General features: G+C 47.9%; 2 protein-coding genes across 3 annotated transcripts in view; one reads left to right on the top strand and one right to left on the bottom strand.

Moving 5' to 3' along the window:
- TMEM240 (transmembrane protein 240) overlaps positions 1-3,259 on the top strand; it is a 46,797-nt gene extending 43,538 nt beyond the window's left edge. For both annotated transcript variants that reach the window (XM_083752857.1, XM_083752856.1), the window contains exon 4: positions 2,539-3,259. In XM_083752857.1, coding sequence (XP_083608983.1) covers positions 2,539-2,687 — 149 coding nt within the window. In that variant the 3' untranslated portion in view covers positions 2,688-3,259. The remainder of the gene's footprint in view (positions 1-2,538) is intronic.
- A 13,619-nt stretch (positions 3,260-16,878) lies between these two features.
- ATAD3A (ATPase family AAA domain containing 3A) overlaps positions 16,879-20,182 on the bottom strand; it is a 45,063-nt gene continuing 41,759 nt past the window's right edge. The window contains exon 16 of the mRNA XM_083752655.1: positions 16,879-17,373. Within this exon, the coding sequence (XP_083608781.1) occupies positions 17,206-17,373 (168 nt within the window). The 3' untranslated portion in view covers positions 16,879-17,205. The remainder of the gene's footprint in view (positions 17,374-20,182) is intronic.

The raw sequence follows: 20,182 nt of genomic DNA, 5'->3' as shown, positions 1-20,182 counted from the left end.
TTTTTGCTCTATAAATCTCACTTTTTCCCTCCTAAGGGGAAATGTGTGTGCATCTTATGGAGTGAATGCAGACTGCGCAGCTATCACAGAAGCCAGAACAGCAAGAGGGGTTGCTGCTTTCACTGCACAGTGATCCCTCTTGCTGTTCTGGCTTCTGAGATTCAGAATATATTTTTTCTTGTTTTCCTCCTCCAAAAACTAGGTGCGTCTTGTGGTCTGGTGCGTCTTATAGAGCGAAAAATACAGTAGTGGGCCAAAGTTATTCATGTCCATTTATTTCACGTGGGTGAGCAGAACTTTGTATTGGATGTAGCCCTGAGTGTTTGAACCATGAGTCAACAAATTTATGGCACCTGTATTTATTTTATTTTATTGGGGCTTTTAGATTTAGAGAAAAGATGGTGGGGGGCGGAGAAGGGAAAACATGGGAGAAGCTTGTAAAATTATGTTTGGCGCAGAATCATAGAATGTGACCCTGCTCTGTGTTGCCTGCCTGTTTGATTTTAATTAAAAGCAACAACTACCCAATGTCACAGCAAGCGAATTTTTTTTTTAAAAAACACACATTTTATTATTTATTAATTAAATTTGTTAGCCCTTTGACTTTGCCCAGGGCAACCCAAAACAACTTCCATCCAAAGCAGCTTACAACCAAACAACTGCCCCCCCCCCCAAACACCACGTAGATACATTAAGACAAAGTGGGGAAAGAAATGCACTAAAAAACACCTCACCCACTTCTGAAATGCTACAGAAAGTTAAGGGCTGGAGGTTATGAGGTCTTGTTTTCTTGCCACCTAAAGATGTCTAATTAAGGCACCAGGCAAGCCTCCTTGGGGAGAGCATTCTGCTAATGGGGAGCCACTGCAGAAAAGGCCCCGTTCACTTGTTGCCACCCTCCAGACCTCTAGCAGAGGAGGCGCATGAAAAAGGGCCTCAGAAGATGATCTCGGGGTCTGGGGTGGCTCATATGGGGAGAGGCAGTGCTTGTGGTCCTAAGGCTTTATAGGTGAAAAGCAGCACTTTGAATTGGGCCTGGAAACTAATTGGCATCCAGTGCAGTCGGGCCAGGATTGGCGTTATATGTTCAAACCGTTTTGCCGCATTGAGCAACCCAGCTGCCTAATTCTGCACCAGCTGAAGTCTCTGAACCATCTTCAGAGGCATCCCCATGTATAGTGCATTGCTGTAATCTAACCTAGAGGTTACCAGAGCATAGACAACAGAAACTAGGCTATCCCTGCCCAGAGAGGGGTGCAGCTGGGCCACCAGCCGGAGCTGATGGAAGGCTTTGGTGACACTGAGGCCAGCTGAGCCTCAAGTGACAGCAAAGGATCCAGGAGAACCCCCAAGCTACGTACCTGCTCCTTCAGAGGGAATATAACCCCATCAAGAGTGCAGCAAATCAGAAATAAACTGGTCCCAAACTGTTAAGGGCTTTTTTATGCCCATAGTAGCACCTGTAACTTGGACCAGTAGCAAATCAGCCACAAGTGCAGATCTCTGGTGTTCTACACTGAGAGAGTCTAGCATGCAAACATGTACATTAGTCCGTTAAAATTTTATTCAAACCCGTGGGTTTGATTTTTGGAGATGTATTTCCTCTCTTTGGGGACTCTGTAGTTCAAAGTAGGACGGCTGCCTGATTAAATAAATCTTAACTAATCGTAGGAATTAAATTGAGCTAATTGATTAAATTTGCATATAAATTAAAGGAGAGTTTCAAAGCCCAAAACTCCATAAATCATGATAGGTAAATCATAGATCGGGATCTATTGGTAGATCAGTGGATAATTTGATGTATATCAGCAAGGAATTCCTTCACTCTTTCTAGAGTGCAGCCCTGTTTAGGGAAGTTTTTAATGTTTGATGTTTTATCATGTTTTTAATATTCTGTTGGAAGCCGCCCAGAGTGGCTGGGGAAGCCCGGCCAGATGAGTGGGGTATAAGTAATAAGTAATAAATAATAATAATAATAATAATAATAATAATAATAATAATAATAATAATAATAGTTCCAGCTGGGGGGAAAACCCCTATTACAAACTTACAAAAGTAGTCATAAATAAGAAATGCTTCTCAAAGTCTACCACCAAATTGAACAATCGTGGGCTGGGTTGTTAAGCATGGCTAAGCTTTTGGACGCGAGTGGCGCTGTGGGTTAAACCACAGAGTCTAGGACTTGCTGATCAGAAGGTTGGTGGTTTGAATCCCCGCGATGGGGTGAGCTCCTGTTGCTCGGTCCCGGCTGCTGCCAACCTAGCAGTTCAAAAGCATGTCAAAGTGCAAGTAGATAAATAGGTACCACTCCGACGGGAAGGTAAACGGTGTTTCCGTGCGCTGCTCTGGTTCGCCAGAAGCGGCTTAGTCATGCTGGCCACATGACCCGGAAGCTGTACGCCGGCTCCCTCAGCCAATAAAATGAGATGAGCGCCACAACCCCAGAGTCGGCCACGACTGGACCTAATGGTCAGGGGTCCTTTTACCTTTACCTAAGCTTTTGCTAAAGTCTCTCTCTCTCTCTCTTTCTGTTGACAGACACCACTTGGTCTTGGATTCCAAAATTTTGTAACTTCAAGGAGTTCAGGAAACGTCACCACCGGCAGTATGACGAGCCGACCGGGAACATGGTGCACATCAAACAGAAGTTGTACCATAATGGGCACCCCAGCCCCCGACACCTCTAAGAAACCCAAGACTGTCAAGGGGTTGTAGAACTTGGCCTTTTTGCCGTCTGTCGAGGGGCCCCGCCCGTTCCTCAATGGACGCCACTTTAAGGACTTGCGTTTAGTTACCCTTATCGGTGTGTGTCAGCCCGGCACACCCAGAGAATGCACAATCCAATCCTGTCCCGGCTGCGAGGCTCCCGGGACGTTGCACTGTGGTTACCATTTTATTGGTGGACTCCTGTATATATGTAAACAAGAAAACAAACACAAAACGGGAAAGAGAATTTGCATTGTACTTCCGCAGCCCACCAAGCTCCTCGATGGTGTGTCCTGCAACGCCAATGTACCCTTCTTGCGTTTTGTTCGTTATTTATTTGTTTGGGGGGGGGTTCCTTCTTCTTTTCCGGAAATCTGTTGTTGTTCAAAGTCTTCGTAGGTGAGTTTGGACAGAAGATGTAATGTTTAGCCTAAAGTGTGTCCATGTCCCACCCCCCTGCCCTGCCGCCACTGGCCGCCACCCCCCAAACCCTTCCCTGATGCAGAACGCGTCTCGTTTCCAGTTGCAGATTTGGCTTGAGGTTCATAACGCCCGGTAGACGGCGCCCCGTCTTGGTTCCTTTGGAATCAAGTTGCTAGCTTAGTGTCACGACACCCTCTCCCTCCCCATTTTTACAATTTTGTTCTGTTTCTTAAATTAATGGGATCTGTAGTTCATCCTGTCGGATTTTTTTACTAGCTCGGAAGAAGCGACCGATGCTGGTTTGCCGTGGAAAAAAAAGTTATTAGAAGCCAGGCGGAAGGACACCGGCTTTTGTGGAATGTGTTTGAGGGCCTGTTGAAGCTTATCTCTGGCCATGTCAGCCCCCCGGGTGTCTCTGTCAACTGTTCACATCACCCTGCCTTGAGAATGATTTATCCCTTGATAAATGTTGCGTCGCTAATGCGTTAGGAGCTCAAAACACGTCGATTCCCAAACGGCATTTGTTGGTGTTTGTAATAACTTACCCACTTGTCCAGAACACATGACAGGGTGCACGGCAGTGCAATGAGAGTTCAGCCAGCCATCAGTCTCATGGTGAAACCATTGAGCCCTGTATATGTTGTGTGTTGTGAATGTAGAATCGTAGAATTGTAGGGTTGGAAGAGACCCCCTTGGGCAGGCATAGGCAAATTCGGGCCTCCAGATGTTTTGGGACTACAACTCCCATCATTCCTGACCACTGGTCCTGATAGCTAGGGATGGTGGGAGTTGTAGTCCCAAAACATCTGGAGGGCTGAGTTTGCCTATGCCTGCCCAAGGGGCATCTAGTCCAACTCCCTACAATGCTAGAATATGTTTCTTGAGAATGGAGAGCGCTGCTTTATACCAAGTCAGGCTCTTTGTCCATCCAGCCCAGTATTGTCTGCACTGACTGGCAGCCACTCTTCAGGGTCACAAGCAGAGAAGGGTTTTCACCATCACGCAGTCCTTTTCACTCAGGGGTGGGGAACCTTGGGTCCTCCAGATGTTGCTGAACTCTCAACTCTCCCAGCAGCCCTTGCAAGCATGGCCAAGAGCCAGGGATGATGGGAGTTGTAGTTCCGCAACACCCGGAGGGCCCAAAGTTCTTCCGTGCTTGTTTTAAGTAGAGATTTGCTGGCCAGATTCAGAAGGTCTTCTTGGCCAGGGGTGGGGAAACCTGTAGCTCGCCAGAGGTTGTCCAACTACAACTCCCATCAGTCCGACAACACCTGGAGGGCCATGGAGTCCCCATCCCTGTTTTAGACCATGGTGATTCTCAGCTTACCATAGCTGGAATCTTCTGTTTGGATGGGAAATGGGGCCCTGAGTCCAGGCGTAGCCAACAAGCGTAGATGTTTCTGGACCACAACTCCCATCATCCCTGAATGGCAATGCTGGCTGAGGCTGATGGGAGCTGGAGATTGTGACTACGCCTGGACCAGACAGTCAGGGATTCCCATCTCTAACTATTGTAGCATTTCTAAGACCGGCTACCTCCAAGGCTTAACTCCGCCGTGGCTTAAGGATGTTGAAGGAACAAACCATCGTCGTGTGAGTTGGCCGTAGACCTTTTCATGCACTCAAAAGGACATGTGAGGCACCAAGTGTGTAGAGGGTGTATGTGTAAGAGAGAGAAAATGAAGGGCAGGGGCGAAATTGGCTTCATTTAGGATTTTAATGCAAACCTACTTGATTCGGACTTCCCAAAACAGGATGCAAACCAAGACACAGCTGAAATTTTCGGAATTCTGAAAATTTGCAATGCAGTTCTCCAGTGCATAACAAAATGTGTACATTAGGGGAAAGCCCACATCAAAATGCAAATATTAAGGTTTTTGTTTTTAAAGAACCCACCAAAATGCATTATTTCAAGGAAATTTGCGTGCAAATTTCAGGGGAAATTGCGTATGAATTTTGGAAAGACTTAAGAGCCAGCATGGTGTAGTGGTTAAGAGCGGTGGACTCGTGATCTGGTGAACCGGGTTCGATTCCCCGCTCCTCCACATGCAGCTGCTGGGTGACCTTGGGCTAGTCACGCTTCTCTGAAGTCTCTCAGCCGCACTCACCTCACAGAGTGTTTGTTGTGGGGGAGGAAGGGAAAGGAGAATGTTAGCCACTTTAAGACTCCTTAAGGGGAGTGAAAGGCAGGATATTAAGTTCAAACTCTTCTCTTCTTCTTCATAATAATAATAATAATAATTTTACTATTTATTATTTATACCCTGCCCATCTCTTCATAATAATAATAATGATAATTTTATTATTTATACGCTGCCCATCTGGCTGGGTTTCCCCAGCCACTTTTAGACTTATAGATTATAGACTTACAGATTTCCGTGAGGATTTAAAAATAATAATCGCAATTGTAAACAGGAGCAGAAAATGTGGAGAACTGAATTTAGGCTTGGAAAAAGCAGAAATTGGGCGAAGTGAAATTATTAATTCTCATTATTCTTAAGAATAGTAATAGTAACAACCTGCTCTTCACCTTCTAAGGCTGCAGGGCGGGTTTCAACAATGGGAATGCAATGTTTAAAACAGCTTCCAGCCGCAGAGAATAAGTTGGGTCCTAAAAATATAAATCTTTGGGTGTCCATAGCCGGGTAGAAAGGGTGGAAATGGACAGATCTGTTCATTCCCCGGGATCCTCTGTCAGTTGCTCAATTGCAAGGCGGCTTCTGAGCTCATTCAGCCAGATTCCTTGCTCAATACAGGAAGGTGAGAGGTGGAGTTGGTGAGGACTTTAGGAACGGTGCTGGTCCTCTGACACTTTATGCCCTCATGTCTTCTTTTGGATGCATGAAGTGGGCACCTGCCATTTTCACGCATGCGGAGATAACTCCCAGTTCCATTGCTGCCTGTTTATTAACTCAGCAACCAGGATTCATACGAAGAGTGATTTATGTATTTTTTTTAATGTGTATTTATGGGGAAAGGCTTGGTCCATTTTGTGTGTCAGGTGGCCTCATCCAACCAAGGGGGGTGGTCTCTTGACTGCTCTGGCTCATAAAGGGGCACGGGACTTTGTTACGAGGCAGAAATTCCACCGCCAGACATTAAAGTTGCTGCCATACCTGCAAGAGCTATGTGGCAGGCAGATATCAAACAGGTGCTGACTCATCCATCATTGCTGGGGGGGGAAGAGGAAGCGGAAGCAGCTGCACCTGTTGAATTCCTGTCTGCCAGGCACAAACTCCCCCCACTTTGAATGCAGACAAAGCCATTTGCATCTGTCGTCTTTTCCTTTTTCCAAATGCCGGATGTCCCACCAAGCCAACCGTTTCGACCGTTTATTTATTTTTAAAATTTGAAACGATATCCTGCTTAACTTTTCTTTCTTTTTATATATATATAAAAATATAGACTCTAGGTGGCTTACAATTATACAGAAAAGAAAAAAAAAATCAATAATAATCCAAACGGAATTGCATGCATGCATTAGTGCGGATGAATACCCGTGTTAAAACAAGGAACACCCTCGCCAGGCAATATTGAGAATGTTGTCTCTGTGCTGATTTGGGGAATTGGGGTTTTTTGGGGTGGGGTGGGGAGGGGAGCGGAAGACCCTGATCTGACACAGAGTTGAGTGTGCTTAAGCCTTTGATTTGAGTGGCTTTACGTGTGTCCTGGCAAATGCTAGCGACGGCTTTCCAACTGAGGGGTATTTGTACCTTACGTCCAAACTGTGTACAATCTGCGAACAGAGATTGTGCGAGCTGTGTACCCCTAGTTATTTGCACGTGGTGCTCAATGAGTGTACGGTCTGTGTGCCTGTGCTTGCGGCTGTTGTACACAAATGCCCTCCGAAGCAACAAGTGTACACACTCTTGCCACGAAGGGATGGAGGCAGTGTTAATGTACGAAATCTGAAGTTTGCCATGGAAGTAGGACCAGAGCTGGTTTCTGTGTGGTTGGGTGTGGGGATGAGTAACCTAGGAAAGACTTTGGGAGGTTGCAGGATTGAACCAGCGCAATAGGAAGAGCGAAAGGGGCTTGCTTTTATTTTATTTTTTAAAGAAAATTATCCAATGGGTCTCTCTGCCTGGGGCTGTTTTGCTTCTGAAGAGTCCAACCTCTCATTCTTTGCATATTTCCAGAGGACAGAGATGCACCAATCAGGACTAGCGGGCTGATACATTTGGTAAAAATAAATCTTCTTGTTGCCTCAAAGTACCTGGTCTGCTGAAGACAAACAACTGATAAGGGGAATGCCAAATAAATATTAAATATACCCGGTGGCTGCTCTGGTTTAAGCACATTTAACTCTCGTCATCTAAATTGTGCACTCGCTTTACTTGGAAGTAAGGTCCGTCCAGTACAAAGGACTTTCCGAGTGAAATCTGTTTAGGATCAGGGCCCTGCGACAGAAACCCAATTCTCCACCCTTCTCACTTTCAAGTAGACACGGCAAAGAAAGGAGAGGGAAAGCCCACCATTGTTATTATTATTTAAAATGTTGCAGGCTTTGTGTTTTGAAAAAAAAGAGAGAGAAGCTGCCCCCTTGTTAAATGTTACCAAAAAATAATAATAAGAGGGGAGGGGGGAAATTGGACAGACCCTCCTTCTGAAAAAAATATTGAAAATGTCTGTGATTACTCTATTGTTTGATTGCAATGTCTGTGATTAAAAGGAAAAACAAAACGAAACACGAGAAATCTACTGCCAAAGTTAACCCCATGAATCTGACGGCTCATTTGATTCGATGGTTCCTGTCAGAGAGCGGATTTGTGAATGTGTGTGTGATGTGGAAGGCTACTCCAAAGGTTTGGGGTTGTATCCAGGCCAGATTCAGACCCATTGAAATGAATGGACCCATGTTTGCCATGCCCATTAACTCTGATCCATCTGCTCAGAGTAGAATTATATGCGACCCGTTGCACAAAAGCTACATTTTTGTTTCGTCTCTTGATATCCTATATGTATATTTATCTATACATTATTACCAGGGGGGTGTAAGTGGTTAGAGTGTCGGGACTGTAACCTGGGGGACTGGGGTTCAAATCCTCCTGCTAAACTATGAACCTGATTGGGTGACCTCACAAGCTAAACAGTCTCTCTCAGCTTAGCCTATGTCACAGATTGCCACTGAATATAGTTGTCAGGGAACAACGGCAAGGACGGTATTTTGCTGAGAAACCGCCTTGGGGGAAAAAGCTGGAGAAGGTTCAGAACGGGGAAAACAGATATCAAGGGGGTGGAACAACTCCTGTGAAGAAACCTTACAACATTTGAGGCTCTTCTGTTTAGAGAAAAGACGAGGGAAGGAGGGCCAGAAGCGGATTTAGGGGTGCAGAACTGGTTCTCCCACACTTGGCGCCAAGCCGAGAGGACACTGACAGTGATAAACAATGGAAGGTGAGAGGTTGGGGGTTGCGCCAAATTTCTGGTGTTGCACAGGGCACACCGCTGGAATTTCAAAGCTCACTTTAAATGCCACTGAGGGGGCACCATAGAAGTTTGCAACATTATGTATGGCAAGGTTATGAATAAAAATATTGGTTTTTTGTGTAGCCGAAGGCTTTACCCCCCAAAAAGAGAGACAGAGACATAAGACGAAATAAAACACGTTACAAAATAAAACACATCACACAATTAGAATATTTATTAAAACCAGGCATTCTGTCAGATAAGGGCTTGCTCCTCTGGGGAAAAATCCACTTAACATCCCCACGAACCTTTCTCCTTAAATTGCTGCTCTAGAGGTGAAACAGGCCGGCACCATGACTTGGAGAAAGTGAGAAGAGACGTTTTTCTCTCTCCTCATGACAGAACTTGTGGAAACCTAGTGAAGCTGAAAGTTGGAAGTTTCTGGTCAGATAAAGAAAGGACTTCTTCATGTAACACATAGTTCAACCATGGAACTCGCTGCTGCAGGAGCGCCACCAACTTGGATTTGGTTTTAGAAGCAGATGAGATAAATTCATGGAGACGTAACACTTTCAAGGGCTGCCAGCCACAATGGCCGTGCTCTGCCTGGTCCATGGTGGGAGACAGCTGTGCTTCTGAACACCAGTTGCTGGAAAATGCAGGTTGGGGAGAAGGCAGTGGTGCTCAGGTCGGGCTTTGGGCTTTCCGAAAGAGGCATCTGATTGGCCTCTGTAAGAACAGGATGCTGGACTAGATGGGCCATTGGCTTTTCTTATGTTCTTGCAAGAGGCCCTGCAGAAAAATGCTTCTCTGCTTCTGCAGGAGAGTTCCTTCGCCTTGGGGTGAATGCTGCTTTCAGAGCAGCCCAGAAGTTCTTGTTCACAGGGGACACACACCCACACCCACAAAATAACATCAAAAAGCTTCAGCAACAGAAAGACAGAGAACACAAGGGCAGTGTGGAGCAACAGGTTGGAAGGAGAAGGTGGGGACATGTCTGAAGACCTGCTTCCCTCTTGGTTCCATCTGCAGGGCTTACTTCGAACAGCACCCTCGTTTTTAAAAATAGTTGAGGGCCACATTCCCTACTGGGCAAGCTTCTGGGGGCCAAATGGTGGGAGGAGCTGGCCAGGTGTGCGTGGGGGGGGGGGAAGCAGGTGAGAATGCCTGGTCCTTCAGGACAGAAAAAGGATGCCTTCCCCTAAGATTTACTGCCCTTCTGTTTACATGATGGCAAGTGCTTCCATATACACATCAATACATGCACAAATATTCTGCAGATCTGTGCGGCTCCCTTCTCCAGGTGCACTGGCTGTGGAGGGAATGGGCAGGCGAAACCACCATCAATTTGCCTGCTGCCATTCTTAGGAGATTTCAAGGTATACAATTGTTCCACAGCGTCACGATTTGGCAACCTGAACGGGCAGGCGATGGTTGTGCCAGCTCCCTGGCGGCCAGGGAAGGGCCTTTGTGCCAACTCGCCCCTTTTGCCTGCCCAGGCTGTGAGCTCTCCTTAATGTTGCTTGGAGAGGATCTTGGTTCCAAGGATAGTCATAGAGAAGTACGTATATTTTCATTCTGAAGGCAGCCTCGAAGGAACTGGCTTTCCTCGAAGAGGATTAAGAAAACGCCCGTCACATTAAAAGTGCTCTGATGCAACGAGAGCAAGGAGCAGATCAAAAAGGGGATGATGGAAGGTGATTTCGGCAGGAGAGTCCTGATGGATCTAGTGAATGGGTAGGCAAACTAAGGCCCGGGGGCCGGATGCAGCCCAATCGCCTTCTGAATCCGGCCCACGGACGGTCCAGGAATCAGCGTGTTTTCACATGAGTCAAATGTGTCCTTTTATTTAAAATGCACCTCTGGGTTATTTGTGGGGCTTGCCTGGTGTTTTTACATGAGTAGTGTGCTTTTATTTAAAATGCATCTCTGGGTTATTTGCGGGGCATAGGAATTCATTTTGTTTTGTTTTTCAAAATATAGTCCGCCCCCTCCACAAGGTCTGAGGGACAGTGGACCGGCCCCCTGCTGAAAACGTTTGCTGACCTCTGATCAAGTGCAACCCACCAGATGCTCTAAAAGTGAACACACAAGCAGGACCTGAGCGCAAGAGCACATTTCCCCACCTGTGGTTTCCAGCGACTGGTATTCAGAAACATACCGCCTCTGACTGTGCAGGAAGAGCATAGGTTGGTGGCCATCACTACCTCCTGTGGGAGTGAGTTCCATAGTTTAACTAGGTGCTGTGTGAAGAAGTCATTTCTTTTGTACATTCAGGCCTACAGAATCATAGAGCTGGAAGGGACCTCCAAAGGTCATCTAGCCCAACCCGCTGCAATGCAAGAATCTCAACGCACACGGTCCCCCATTCAATCTGCAACCCCACCAGACCCTGCTTAGCTTCGCAAATGTGCTAGCAGTTTCATTGGTGCACCACTAGGAGGTAGGTAAAAAGGTAAAGGACCCCTGGACGGTTAAGTCCAGTCAAAGGTGACTATGGGGTTGCGGTGCTCATTTCAGGCTGAGGGAGCTGGCGTTTGTCCACAGACAGCTTTCTGGGTCAGGTGACCAGCATGACTAAACCACTTCTGGCACAACGGGACACCATGATGGAAGCCAGAGCGCATGGAAACCTTTACCTTCCTGCCAAAGTGGTGCCTATTTATCTACTTGCACTGGCATGCTTTATAACTGCTAGGTTGGCAGAAGCTGGGCCAGAGCAACGGGAGCTCACCCTGTCACGGGGATTCAAACCACTGACCTTCTGATCAGCAAGCCCAAGAGAATCAGTGGTTTAGCTCACAGCGCCACCTGCATCCCTGCTGCCACTAGGATGCAGCTCTTGCAGTGAGCAGGTGAGAATACTCCAATGCTCCGAGACGAGGGTTGAATGCGGCCCTGCAAACCTCTCCATCTGGCCCCCAGAACTCTCCCTGGGCTGCCCTCCGTCTCCCCAGGCCAGGCCCCTCACCCAACCTGCAGCACACTATTGCTTTTGCTTGGCAGGAGGGCATCCTTGAACATCAATGCCTGGTTGGAGAGAGGAGGTGTAGAACTTAATTGGCTGAGGTGGAGTATTAGTTTAAGGCACTAGACATTCAGAGGCTAGAGTCAGTAGCAGTGGCTCTTGAGTATGTGGAAAGTGCCATCTAAGTCCCCAATATGGACATTAGTTTTTCCCTTTGTGTATAAAGATCCCCTTAATAAGCCCACTTGTAAATTTATCCTGCCTCTGGTAGTGGTGTTCATCTCAAGTCCAACTTCAAGCCTAGCCACGTTCCTAAGAGGTCGCGAAGCCTTCTGAGGGAAGTGGGTATTAGTGGCAGGATTAAAAACACAGGCACTTGTGTGTGTATAAGTGAGGCTGAGCAACTGCGATCCCCGATGATCCAGAGGAAGCCTGTGTAAAGTGCTGCTTGATGCTCTTCTAGTACGCTATCTGCCTATATATATATAAAGGCAAGGCTGTCGTCATGCAGCAGTTCATGCGGCCGCCACGACGCAGTCGCCTCTACTCCAGCATGATGACAGACTGGCGGGTGAGAGAATAAGCAGTAACAGGCAACCCAGGCAAGGCATTTCAAAGAGCGGTTTGCCAAACCACTCTTCGAAGCGCCCCCCTCCCTTAAAAGAGGTTTGAGAGAGCTGTGAAGGGAAAGGTGAGGTGTAAAGGGAGGTGGTCCCCCCCCCTCCCAGGTGTAAAGGAAGGAGGTGGCCAGGTGGAGGGGGGGTGAGAGTCCCTACTGTGTGTGTATGGATCTCTCCGACTTGTGTGTGGTTGAAATTTAGCCTATAACATTGAGGTCACATCCATTGCTCCGCCCACTTCCCCCCTGGCCCCACCCCCCACTAGAATGCGGCCCCTGGAAGGTTGCCTATGATGGAATGTGGCCCCCAGGCCGAATACCTTTCAAATTCCTGTTTGCCTTCTCTGCTTACTAAAATATTGGGAGTCTACATTTTTGCCCAGCAAAGGCTGCCTCTTCCAGGCACTGAAGGATTGTAGCTTTAACATTCCTTCCCTCCAGTTTAGCTGGATCGGAAATTATCCAAGCGGGTCTAATTTCTTGGTGTGTTTATTTTCCTTCTTGGATTGTTTTTTTTTAAAAAACGGGGTGCTAAATTGACTACCAAATAAGCAGGCCCAGTAGCAGGATGGAAGCAATCCAGGACTGGAGAAAGAACTCTTTGAATCTGGAGACATGATTTGACTTACGAGCTTGTAGAGAAAGCCTATTATAACTGTATTCCCTGCCAGCTGGTTGAATGTGGGGAAGAGGTGAGGGAAATGAGAGTATCCATCACAAGCAGTCGCCACCAATACCAGCTCAATGTACCTTTGACATGGGATAGCATCACATCGTGGAGACAGACTAATTGGTTCTCTTTCTCTCATGCCACCTCTCGGCTTCGCCATCAATCACAGGCTTGTATTTTGCTCGGGATAGCGCTGGCAGGTATAAAAGATGGGCAATCTGTTGCTGTAGCAGGTGCCAGGAAGCCAGAAACACAAAGCCAGGTCAACACTGGTCTATTTCTAAGGTGCCAAGTGACGCCTCGTTGGAGGGATGCTTGGTGCATTATTTTTTGGGGGGTGAGGGCCCCCTGAAAATATTAGTTGACGGCCAGAGGAGCAAGAATCTGTGGCGATGTCTCACCTTGACCAAGGTAGATGGTGCCAATGAGCTACTGAGCTAAGTTCAAGGTGCTGCGTTTGGTACACAGAGCCGTGAAAGTTAATCTCATGTTATCTTTCCATTTGATCACTGCAGGTGAGAGCCTCATATGGACACCATGGAATCAGGAGGTACATTCTGCATTATGTAGGAACTGGACCCACTTAGGTAGGAAGAACCAACTGCACAAATGTAATTTGGGGAACATATGGCTTGCCAGTAGTACATGCGAAAAGGATCTAGGGTTCTTAGTAGACCATTAACATAACATAAGTCAACAGTGTGATGCAGCAGCAAGAGAGTTTAATGCTATTCTAGGCTGCATCGTCAGAGGTTTAGTGTTTCGTTCAAGGGAAGCAATAAAGGTAAAGGGTAAAGGGACCCCTGACCATTAGGTCCAGTCGTGGCCAACTCTGGGGTTGCGGCACTCATCTCGCTTTACTGGCCGAGGGAGTCGGCGTTTGTCCGCAGACAACTTTCCGGATCATGTGACCAGCATGACTAAGCTGCTTCTGGCGAAACCAGAGCAGCACACGGAAACACTGTTTACCTTCCTGCTGGAGCGGTACCTATTTACCTACTTGCACTTTGACGTGCTTTCAAACTGCTAAGTTGACAGGAGCAGGGACCGAGCAACGGGAGCTCACCCTGTCGAGGGGATTCGAACCGCTGACCTTTTGATCGGCAAGTCCTAGGCTCTGTGGTTTAACCCACAGCGCCACCAGCAATAGTGCTGCTCTATTCTGCTTCGGCCGGCCCACACCTAGAGTCCTGTGTTCAGATCTGGGCTCCACAACTTAAGAAGGATGTTGACAATCTGGAACATGTGCAGAGGAGGGTGACCAAGATGAAAAAAGGTCTGGAGTTGGGTTTCTTTAGCCTGGAGAAGACTGAGATGATATGATGTTGTTGTTGTTTAGTCGTGTCCAACTCTTCGTGACCCCATGGACCAGAGCACGCCAGGCACTCCTGTCTTCCACTGCCTCCCACAGTTTGGACACTCATGCTGGTAGCTTTGAGAACACTGTCCAACCATCTTGTCCTCTGTCGTCCCCTTCTCCTTGTGCCCTCCATCTTTCCGAAAATCAGGGTCTTTTCCAAGGAGTCTCCTCTTCTCATGAGGTGGCCAAAGTATTGGAGTCTCAGCTTCAGGATCTGTGCTTACAGTGAGCACTCAGGGCTGATTCAAATATCTGAAGGATTGCCTCATGGAAGCTAGCCTGTAGGACCCAAACTAATGGATTCAAGTCACAAGGAGATTCTGACTAAATATCAGGAAGAACAGTAAGTACTGTTTGACTGGAACAGACTCCCACAAGAGGTGGTGAACTCTCCTTCTTTGGAGGTTTTTAAGTAAGGGTTGGATATATCGGTCATGTATGATCTAGTTTAGATCCCTTCTTAGAATGTTAGAACCAGAACAGCAGGCTCTGTGCTGTGGAGAAGAGTGGAACTTTTTTACTTTTTGTGATTATGCAAGAAAGGTGCCAAATGAGTTATTTCCACTTGCCCTCGGCTGTCCTCCTTGCTTCCTTCCAGAGCTCCTGTCAAGGCCAATTTCCTCAGAGCTGTCCAGCACTTCTCAGCAAAGTGGCCAGAGCAGAGAACCCTGTCACTTAGTGTAGTAGTCTAAAATCTGATGCCAGGTGTGTGTGGGAGGCAGAGAGGTAAGGAAGGTAAACATAAAAAGTTGCATGGCATGGGCAGAAAGGAAGGAACATGCTTTCCTCCCCCAGGAACTCTTGGGTCAGCCTGCGTTCAACTCCAAATTAAGAGGTAGTTGTTGTTTTCTTAACCTGCCCTGCAACACATAAACAGCTGCCTATGAGGCTGTTAGTCCAGAGGGGAATGATTAAGCGCCGTCACATCAAAGGGACATGTCCGCAGCTTCAAGAAATCAATGCTAAGAGCCCTGCTGAAAGCTCCATTTAGTCCAGAATCTTCTTTTTCAGAGGCCAAACAGATGCCTTTGTTAAACCCAAAAGGACATGAGGGCAACCACCTTCCTCTGTTGTTCTCTGGCATTGAGGCACACTGAACGTGGCAGTTCCGTACAGCCATTATGCACAGGAAAGACTATGAATGATTACCTCTTTGAAAACCGTAAGAGCCAGAGAGCCACTCTTAAGTTAGCAAAGGCAATACTGAGCTAGGTGGTCTGAACTGGTATGACAGCTTCATAATACAGTCATAAGGTAAAGGTAAAGGGACCCCCGACCATTAAGTCCAGTCGTGGCCGGCACTGGGATTGCGGTGCTCATCTCGCTTTATTGGCTGAGGGAGCCAGCGTACAGCTTCTGGGTCATGTGGCCAGCATGACTGAGCCGCTTTTGGCAAACCAGAGCAGCGCTCAGAAACACCGTTTACCTTCCCGCCGGAGCGGTTCCTATTTATCTACTTGCACTTTGACGTGCTTTCGAACTGCTAGGTTGGCAGGAGCTGGGACCGAACAACGGGAGCTCACCCCATCATGGGGATTCGAACCGCCAACCTTCTGATCAGCAAGTCCTAGGCTCTGTGGTTTAACCCACAGCGCCACCCGTGTCCCAGAATACAGTCATACCTTGGGTTAGACACTTCAGGCTGAGTTTTTTCAGCTTGCGTTCTGAGGCGACCCGGAAGTAACGGAACAGGTTACTTCCGGGTTTCGCTGCTTGCGCATGTGCAGACGCTCAAAATGATGTCATGAGCCTGCGCAGAAGCGGCAAATCACGACCCGCGCAGACGCAGGTTGCGTTCTGCTCAGGATGCGAACGGGGCTCTGGAACGGATCCCGTTCGCATCCAGAGGTACCACTGTACAAGCCACAGCTTTCATGCAAAAGAAAAAAAGGTCCCAGGTTCAACTCCCCCAGGATCTCCAGGTCGGTGCTGCCAGTCAGCGTAGGTAATGCTGAGCTACTGGGAACAAGCGTCTGACCCGGCAGAAGGTTGCTTCCTATGTACTGGTGCTGCGATCCTAAAATTCGGGGGGAGGGAGCTGCAAATCTGTGTGCAGAAGGCCCCAGGCAGAATCACAAGGCCTCTAAGTAGGGCTGGAAAATCCTGCCAGTTGTTGTAAATAAAACTGAGCTAGATTAACTGTGTGGCCACTTTGGCTGGTTTGCATCCAGGGCTCCTGGCTAGAAAGCTAAGAACAGAAGAAAAGCCCTGCTGGATCAGGCCAGTGTCCTTTCTAGTCCAACACTTACAGTGGCCAGCTAGATGCCCGAAACGGGAAGCTCTCATACAGGACACGAAAGCTGATCTCTGAATGCAACTGGCATTCAGAGGTAATAATAATAATAATAATAATAATAATAATAATAATAATAATAATAATATATTATTTATACCACGCCCAACTGGCTGGGCTTCCCCAGCCACTCTGGGCGGCTTCCAACAAAATATTAAAATACAGCATTGCATCAAACATTAAAAGCTTCCCTAAACAGGGCTGCCTTCAGATGTCTTCTATTTACTGCCTCCAACAGAGGAGGGAGAAATATAGCCGCCGTGGCTCCATGAATTTCCTCCAAATCTACAACGAAAAGACTGAAAAAAATAAAAATCTATTGAGTGAAAATGCCTCTTGTGTTTCCCAAGCAGGATCTAAACCAAGACTGCTTATGATGGTTCACAGCAGTCGTGTTCAGAAGAAACAGATACACAGAAGAGCAAGGTGCTGAGGTGGGGTGCCGTTTGGCAAAAAGAACTCTTTTTTTTTAATGTATTGGTTGATACACACACATGGTTATTCAAGGTGTCACCCTGAGGTATATATATATATATATATATATATATATATATAAACCCCAAGAAAGCAGACTCCAAAGATTGGCCCTCCCTTTCACCAGCGCAACGTTGTGTTCACTTTCGACATGATTCCAGGTGGACCGCGTCTGCAAGGTGAGAGTCGGTTTCCCCAGCATCTTTTGCTCCACACGTCACAATGGTCTGTTGCGTCCTCCCCGTTCTCTCCTGTCCTTCCCTCTCCCGCCCCCAAAGCTTCCTCATAGGCCCTTCCCCATCGTGAGAGGCAACGGTTGGCTCTTGCCCGGCTCCACCCCCTCAGCTTTTAACCACTCCATTTTCTGCTTGTGTTGCTGAACGGCATCGGCCACCCGGGCGTCGATCATGGCTTCCGTGAGGACGCCGTCCTCGGAGGCATACGCTGCGGCCTGAAGAAGAGGAGGAGAGGGAAATAAACGTGGTTTGGTCATTCCTTGACTGGCACCGCAATGTGGGAAAAGACGTTTTGTGCATGGAATGGGTAAATTGGTTCTTCGACAGCCCCGCTTTTAAATGAGCCTCATTTCTGTCCCAGGATCCTTCACTGCTGACTTGCAAAGCTGCCATTCCCCCAACACAGAGCAGGGGGGTGGCCCTGCAGGCTTCTCAGTCTGGCCCTCGGATCTCTTCCGCAGCCACACCCCACAGTGGCCTAGCTTTTGCATGCTCCCTTGAGTGTTCATGCATTTCTTAAATGTATCCTTCCGACTCTTGCTTGCCTGGATGCCGAATGGAGAGAGGGGTTCGAGTTGCGCACCGCACAAAGGCAACATTTACATCCATTGCTCCACCCACATTTCCCTCTGGCCCCTCCCACCACTGGCATGTGGCTCTCAGGCTGAAAACCACTTCCCACTCTGCTGCACACTGACAGCGAACTCCTCCTCAAGTGTATGGATCCTGGTGTAGATGAAACGCAAGCGGGAGGTGGTTTGGAGAAGTTCAAAATGAAACCATTTTTCAAAGAGAGCCTTAAAGGGTGGGAACCCGGGAAAAATCCCTTTGAGGTCTGTAGGCATTCAGCGGGCTTGACATTCATACCAACTGTTGGAGGGGGGGAGGAAAAAAATCTGAGAAAACTAGGGAGGAATGGAATGGAGTAGCCTGGGAGAGGGGGGTAGAATGGAATGGAGTAGCCTGGGAGAGGGGGGTAGAATGGAATGGAGTAGCCTGGGAGAGGGAGGAATGGAATGGAGTAGCCTGGGAGAGGGGGGAAGAATGGAATGGAGTAGCCTGGGAGAGGGAGGAATGGAATGGAGTAGCCTGGGAGAGGGAGGAGGAATGGAATAGAGTAGCCTGGGAGAGGGAGGAAGGAATGGAATGGAGTAGCCTGGGAGAGGGAGGAATGGAATGGAGTAGCCTGGGAGAGGGAGGAGGAATGGAATGGAGTAGCCTGGGAGAGGGAGGAAGGAATGGAATGGAGTAGCCTGGGAGAGGGGGGAAGGAATAAAATGGCATAGCCTGGGAGGAGGAGGAGGAATGGAATGAAGTAGCCTGGGAGAGGGAGGAATGGAATGGAGTAGCCTGGAAGAGGGAGGAGGAATGGAATGGAGTAGCCTGGGAGAGGGGGGAGGAATGGAATAAAGTAGCCTGGGAGAGGGGGAAAGAATGGAATGGAGTAGCCCATGAGAGGGTATGGCCAGGGGGAACCTGGGCTACGGGCACTCTGCAATGCAACATTTTATAGAATTCTACATCCTGGATTTGTCACCTAGAGGAGTGACAGCCCAATGATGCTTGGGAGCTGCTGCCTCAAAAGAGCACTTCAGAACGCAAGATGCCCGGGGCAGGCAGCCACTGATGGCTTGGCATGCTCAAAGCTTGCCCAGGTGCCCATCACTAATGGAGCTGCAAAATGCAGGTGCTCCCTGGCGAGACGGGGCTCAGCGCCAGGAAGGATCCAGTGTTTGTTCAATGGCCGCCGAGTGCTCTCCCTTTGCTGTGTTTTTTGCAGGGTGTGTGTGCACAAGGGTGCAACCTTCATCCCCCCCGGCCAGACCGCCTGCAAATTTTTATTGTGAAGACTCCAGCTGGGGCCGTGCGCTGCACGCTTGGCTGGTTCTCTCAATGACTTTCTAAAAATAGATCTGCCTGGGGCCCCGACTGTCAGGAAAGGAGTGGGAGAAAGCAGATGCCCCTTCCAGGAGGAGCTTTAACTCCTTGAAATTGAACACACCGGGCGTTTTCACCATTTTTTAAGATGCAAACACCGCACCACTCACCATGCTGGACTTCTCACTGAGATAAAAAGGCTCTGGGACTTCTTATCCTGTCATTTCCACACTCCCCTCCCTTCTGCTTCTATCTTCCTAATAATGAGGTGTGGAAACTTAGAAACAACCATAAAAGCTGTGTTTTCAGGAAGCTGGATTTTGTGTGGCACAGAGGAACTGTGGGAACACAGAACAATAGCCCCATTGGCTTCCAATTCCTCAACCACCGCCTCTTCCGCGAGTAAAAGGTTGTAAATTTTCCCCCAAAGAACATCATTCTGTACTATGTGTGTGAGAGAGATATTCTGCAACTGCAGAACATTTAGGCCTGCGTGAAGTATGCAAATTGAGCAGCAAGAAGCCTGTTGGATGAGGCCATCAGCTCATCTAACCAACCAGATACCAATGGGAAGCCTGCTTGAGTGCAAAAGCAACTCTCCCCACTTGTGACTTTTGGTAACTGATATTCAGAAATATTGCCCATGGTGGAGGAAGAAGCAAAGTCAGCGTGGCAGGAGGGGAGAGCTGCTGCTCTGCTCAGGTTCTGCTTGTGGGTTTCCCATGGGAAAAGGTACTGCAAAATACCGTGCAGAGCAACTTTGTAATGGTGCAGCTGTGAAGGCACGCGGCAGCTTTCTTAAGATGCGTTTGACGTGTGTCAAACGGTTCTAAATGGTTCTGAAATGTTTTAAATTACCTTTTTATTTTAAAATTGCATTGTTTGAACACTCTGAGCCTTCCCCGCACAGGGCTCCTCTGGGAGGGAGGGCGGAATAGAAAAAAGGAATTATAAATAAATCATACGAGATTTCCTGGTCTGGTTGACACGTCATGCAATGAAACAACGGCAACATCCAATGCACATTGTTATCAGCAGCCCCCCCCCCGAGGGTTCACAGCAGTGCCACCCATCCATATCTCTTTCAACCCTTTCCATGGGTCAGCTTTGATGGGCGGGCACAGTACCCAATTAAGTCCTACTCAA

The sequence above is a fragment of the Podarcis gaigeae genome (assembly GCF_964106915.1).
Source record: "Podarcis gaigeae genome assembly, chromosome: 8".
Lineage (NCBI taxonomy): Eukaryota > Metazoa > Chordata > Lepidosauria > Squamata > Lacertidae > Podarcis > Podarcis gaigeae.
The sequence above is the reverse complement of the archived record's forward strand: the minus strand, read 5'-3'. Positions and strand labels throughout refer to the sequence as shown.